The sequence below is a fragment of the Vigna unguiculata genome, chromosome 7 (assembly GCF_037176805.1).
Source record: "Vigna unguiculata cultivar grain cowpea cultivar isolate G323 ecotype 2 chromosome 7, ASM3717680v1, whole genome shotgun sequence".
NCBI classification, from domain to species: Eukaryota; Viridiplantae; Streptophyta; class Magnoliopsida; order Fabales; family Fabaceae; genus Vigna; species Vigna unguiculata.
Genome location: NC_140798.1, coordinates 26,800,092 through 26,805,466, shown reverse-complemented (window position 1 = coordinate 26,805,466; position 5,375 = coordinate 26,800,092). Strand labels below are relative to the sequence as shown.

Below are 5,375 nucleotides of genomic sequence, written 5' to 3'. Positions count from 1 at the left end.
TCCCTTTATGTGAAACTTCTCTTCTCACATTAAAATTGTAAAGTGATTAATTAAAAAACATAATGAAAGTTAGAACTGGGTTCTAAGTAATTCCGACAATGACACTTCGTTAACATAAATTTTACATGTTTGATTCGTATTATCTTTTGGTGAAAATGGTAAACACGTATAAGAGAATTGAAAATGTCATTTTATACTAGTCAAGCGCTAATTCTCGTATCCAAAATTTATGATATATTCACCTATCTTAGGAAGTTACCTTAATTACTTTATATTTATGAGTTGAAAAGGTGACACGTGCATCACATTTTGCTAAACGTTTGAAAAATAGAGACATAAGACACGTGCTATATAGATGACGGAGTCAAGGTTGAAAGAGGGAGAGGATCAACATATTGACGGTATTAATAGTGTCATAATAAATACAAAAGAACATAGAATGGTCTAAAGAAAAGTCAACGGTGTCACTTTGTCCTGAGAAACTTCCAAATCTTCGAATGAAATGGATCAATTTAGTGACATAAATCTCACAAATTCTTCATAGCTAACTCGACCATCTCCATCCAAATCTGCTTCTCTAATCATTTGTTCAACTTCTTCTTCTGTTAGCCTCTCTCCCAATTTCATCATCACATGTCGCAACTGTAAAAAAAGAAAAGAAAAAATGTCTCATTTTCACTCACAGTCTAATGGGTTTGCAAGTAAGAGAAAAATAAAAACTGTAGGTGATTCTAATACGCAAGAAATGCAGATTTATAAGTTGCATGGGTATGTTACCTCAGTAGCTGATATGTACCCATCATTATCTCTGTCAAACACTTTGAACGCGTCTTTTAGCTCCTCGGTCAGATTTTCCTTACAAAAGGACAATTAAAATGGTTTCATGATCTTTACTTATAGCAGTCAATTATCAATAAACAAACATTTTTCTCACTCCCTTTTTCAGGAACAAACAAGTTAACAATGCCAGAATTTACCTTCATTCTCATTCCTATAACGTTCAAGAACTCTTCAAAATTTACACTTCCTTTTCCATCCATATCGACTTTACTAATCATTTCTTGAATTTCTTCTTTTGTTGTGTTTCCTTCTAATGACTGAACAATGGATATCAGTTCTTCCACAGTAATGAAACCTAGACATTGGAAATCAAAGTTAATTCAAAATGCTTTCGTAAACCATGTACGTTACAACTGACACAGAAATATGTACGTATATATATATAGAGGTTAATGATGCAAAAACCACACCATCAGAATCCTTGTCAACAACATCAAAGGCTTCATGGAATATAGCAATTTGATCTTCTGTCCATGCATTTGCCATTGTTTTTCTGCAACAGGGTAGGCTGAACCGAAGTGAAAATTAAGCAGAAAGTTGTAACAGTAGTTTGCTTATAGGTTATTGGCAATGGAGGGTGGTGGAAGAGCATGCAATGTTTGTGTTACAATAAGGTTGGATGATTTTGATTTTGGTTTTATAGATGTGTTGTGGGCCCTTTTTTTCTTGTGGATTGAAATAGTCAAAACACGTTGGATCAACCAAAATATCAAATTCAAAAGGCTAGAATTATTCGAGAAGGATGATAGAAATCGACTATTGAATGTATGAATGTTTCAAATGGTGTGTTTTCTTTCTTTCGTTCTTGTTCCAACTCCCAACTACAGAAGGAATCATATATGTGCACACTTGCAAGTACGGTTGGGGAATTGCAGCGCCTTCTAATTAATCCATGTCTACATAACTAGTATTTATTTATCTTCTCTAGGTCAACCTTTGATTAGTGTCATTATGTATACCCATTTAGAAGAAAAAATCATCCTTTCTATAATAATGGTCATTTTTTTATTTTAACAATAATTTTATTTTATTCTTCATTTTTTTTTCAACAATACTCGTAAAAATAATTGAAGGATAAATTGATAGTATTATTTACGCTAAAAAGGTAGACAAGAGTAATAACAAAATTAAAATTGTTTTTTTGTAAAATTTATTTATTGATTTTCTCGATCAATTAATGCATCATAGTTTTAAATTATTATTATAAATGATATTTTTTTAATTATGTATATATTGTCGGTTGTAATGAGTAACACCTTTGGAACACAATTTAGATATTTTACTTTCAACCTAATTTATTTCGTATTCAAAGTAACATTATTACAATTCAAACTCTAAAACATGAGACACAATTCAATCAATTTCATCCTTAAATGCGTCGTCAGACGGTTTCATTAATTTAGTCTTCAAAGAATAAAGAAATATTTAATTTCTAAAATATGCAAAATGGCTCTGTTACGTAAAATCGGATTATTTTTATTCACATATAATTTAAAAAATTAATTTCAAATTATATAAAAAATCATTTTGTATGATATGATATGATATTAGTAATTTATACGTTTTACTAAATTGCAATTTTAGAACAGGTATTTAATATTTTAAAATGTTAAATATATTTTTAGTCCTTACACATCAAAGTTAAACCGATTTCCAGGTATGTTAAAAAAATTTTAATGTCGTCGTTTATGAAAAAAATATATTCATTCAGTTTTAAGATTAGAGAACAAATAATATAAATTTTTAAAAAAGATCCAATTATTATTTTGTGTGAAAGTTTTTGAAGTAAAAACATATTTAATATTATTTTACAATACAATAAATAGTCATTTCAAGATTTCTTGTAATTATTACTTAAATTTTATTGGCAAAAAAAATATAGTAAAATCAAGTTTACATGCTAATTTTAGTGACATATTTTAAAATTTCAATTGTGGACAAAAGTATTCATTCCATAAATCTATCATTAAAATTTGTTGATAAATTAAAATTTGTATTATTGATAGATACTTTTCTCAATAATGTATCCGCGAGTAAATTTCATTGGTAACTTTTGACTACAAATACTATTGGTAATTTATAATTGATATTATTGACAGATTTGTCTATTTATAAATTTTGTCGATAAAAAGAGTGACACACTTCCTGATTTGGGTTTTGACATATTTATATAAAATTTGTTGGTAATTATATGTCTTAAAATTCATCGATAATTTATAATTTATAGTTGTTACTTAAATCAATTTTTTTTTATCAATAAATTAATTTGTTGGTAAAAGGAGCGACAATTTTTTTATTATGTCTGATGAGATTTTTCATTAATCAAGTGGGATGAGTGTGAAGAAAATGAAAAGAAAAAGAGAAGAATGAGGAGGAAGAAAAAGGGGAGGGGGAGAATTCAAAGTTTGTGCTAGTACCGATTGCAGAGGCAGGAGTTGGGGGTGGAGGAAGAGAGAGAAAAGAGAAGGAGGAATAGGAGAAAGAAGAAGAAGAACATGAGGAAGAGGAGAACATGGTGGTAGCGGCGAAGGAGAGGAAAAAAAAGGAGGGATACGAAAAAGGAAAAAAAAAGAAAAGAAGGGAGAAGAAGAAGACCAATAATGATAATTGTTGACGAATATTTACTTATGGATTTAGATAGTCAATATTGATATTTACTAATAAATTTTTAGTTGTCAATAATTATTTATGAATTTTCTTATTTGTTGATAAAAATTTTCGACCAGAATTTTTCTAACAGATTTTTAATTATTGAAAATTTTTTGGCTTAAATATTTTTTTGGTCCTAATTTTCGTGACCTTAGTTTTGTTTGGTCCTCATTTTTTTCGAAATGTTCTAAATGGTTCTCATTTTTGTAATTTGTAGTCAATTTAGTCTTTCTTGCAGACGTCGTTCAAATTGTTAACGGAAGGTGAACTGTAACTACCACGTGTCAATTCATGGTTTTTTATTTTTTTATTTTTATTTTATTTTATTTTTCGTAAATTTTTTTAATATTAAAAATGTTGTCCACGTGTCAAGTCAACATTGTGACACATGGTAGTATCTCATGACTTATATTCAATTTAGTCCCAATTTTCGTTAATTTTGTTCAATTTAGTCTCAATTTTCGTTAATTTTGTTCAAATCATTCCTAATTTTGCTCCTCTCCAAATTGACCAAATTTAATTTCTATATAAATGTTGTATTGAATCATTTAAAAAATAATGAAGAATTTTCCTTCTAATTTTAAAAACAATAAAGAATTTTTCCTCTAATCTTAAACTAACTTTAATCCTAATTTTTACATGTACCAAAAATCAAACATATATAATAATTTCCCTCCAAAAATATAGTTAGGTTTGGTATAAAAAAATTGAAAGAAATATTTAAAATAAATGTGAATTTTAATAAAAATAAATTTTTCAATATAACATTTATATAAAAAATAAATTTGGTAATTTTGGATAGAGACAAAATTGGGACTGAATTGAACAAAAATAACAAAAATTAGGATTAAATTTAAAAAAATTAATGGAAATTAGGACCAAATTAAATATAAGCCACGAGATACTGTCACGTGTCACAATGCTGACTTGACATATGGATATTATTTTTAAAATTAAAAAATTTGAAAAAAATTAAAAAAACCACAGAGTAACACGTGGCAGTTACTTTTCACCTTCCCTTAAAGATTTAAACGGCGTATACAAAAATGACCAAATTAACTACAAATTAAAAAAATGAGGACTTTTTAGAATATTTTGAAAAAATGAGGATCAAATAAGACAAAACTTACGAAAATTAGGAAAAAAAGTATTTAAGTCTAATTTTTTATAAGTTTGAATCACCAAAAAGTTTTGTTATTACTGTTAATTTTATTCGTTAATAATTAACGATTCTCTTGTAATAGGTATTAAGGATGACACGAGACACTAACTTTTTTCAAACATCCAAATAAAATGTATGATAATATTATTTATAACACAATTTTAGAATACTTGATTTTATTGCGGTGTTTACTTTGAATTTAACATGCAGTGTCTTTTATTTATTTATTTTTTTAATCGAATATTTTACGTTCTTTCAAAGTTTTGATGAAAATAATATCAATCTGTGCAAATATTTAGTCTATTTAGTGAATATCATTTTTCTTTTATATTTTCAAATAAAGCATTACCTGTTTTTTAATTTTAATATTTTATTTTATAATTAGGTGCTACTATTTTAAATTCCGTAAATGTCTGTATTCGTAAGTATTTTTTTTTATTAGAACTCTCTCTATCTTATTTCTGTTATAATTTATTTTAAAACCCTCATCGTTCGGACACGCAATTTGAATTATGATTCACTAACAAATTTATATTTTCTCTTTTAAACCCTTTTTGTGTATATTCTCACATGAACCTTAAAAATACAATTTGCTTTAAAGGTGATGTTTACTTTTTAAAAATTTGGTAGCAAATTGTGCTCTAATAGTTATTAATTTTCATTGCGTAAAATGTAATATGATTAAAAAAATAGACAAATTATGGTTTTACGCTTTTTTTTTGAG

General features: G+C 27.0%; 1 protein-coding gene across 1 annotated transcript; it reads right to left on the bottom strand.

The window, feature by feature from the left end:
• Positions 1-235: 235 nt before the first annotated feature.
• On the bottom strand, positions 236-1,421 carry LOC114189590 (uncharacterized). Its single transcript, XM_028078195.2, has 4 exons — positions 1,251-1,421; positions 978-1,135; positions 778-855; positions 236-642 (listed from the first exon to the last, which is right to left on the bottom strand). The coding sequence occupies exons 1-4, from the start codon at positions 1,324-1,326 to the stop codon at positions 508-510; spliced, it is 447 nt and encodes a 148-aa protein (XP_027933996.1). The 5' UTR covers positions 1,327-1,421; the 3' UTR covers positions 236-507.
• Positions 1,422-5,375: the final 3,954 nt, after the last annotated feature.

What these genes read in the sequence shown, in the direction of transcription:
- LOC114189590 (XM_028078195.2), bottom strand. Translation starts at nt 1,326, where the DNA reads ATGGCAAATGCATGGACAGAAGATCAAATTGCTATATTCCATGAAGCC. An exon ending in TGTTGACAAGGATTCTGATG is followed by an intron (nt 1,136 to 1,250) that starts GTGTGGTTTTTG and finishes TCCAATGTCTAG; the next exon opens with GTTTCATTACTGTGGAAGAA. An exon ending in GGTACATATCAGCTACTGAG is followed by an intron (nt 643 to 777) that starts GTAACATACCCA and finishes CTTTTTTTACAG; the next exon opens with TTGCGACATGTGATGATGAA.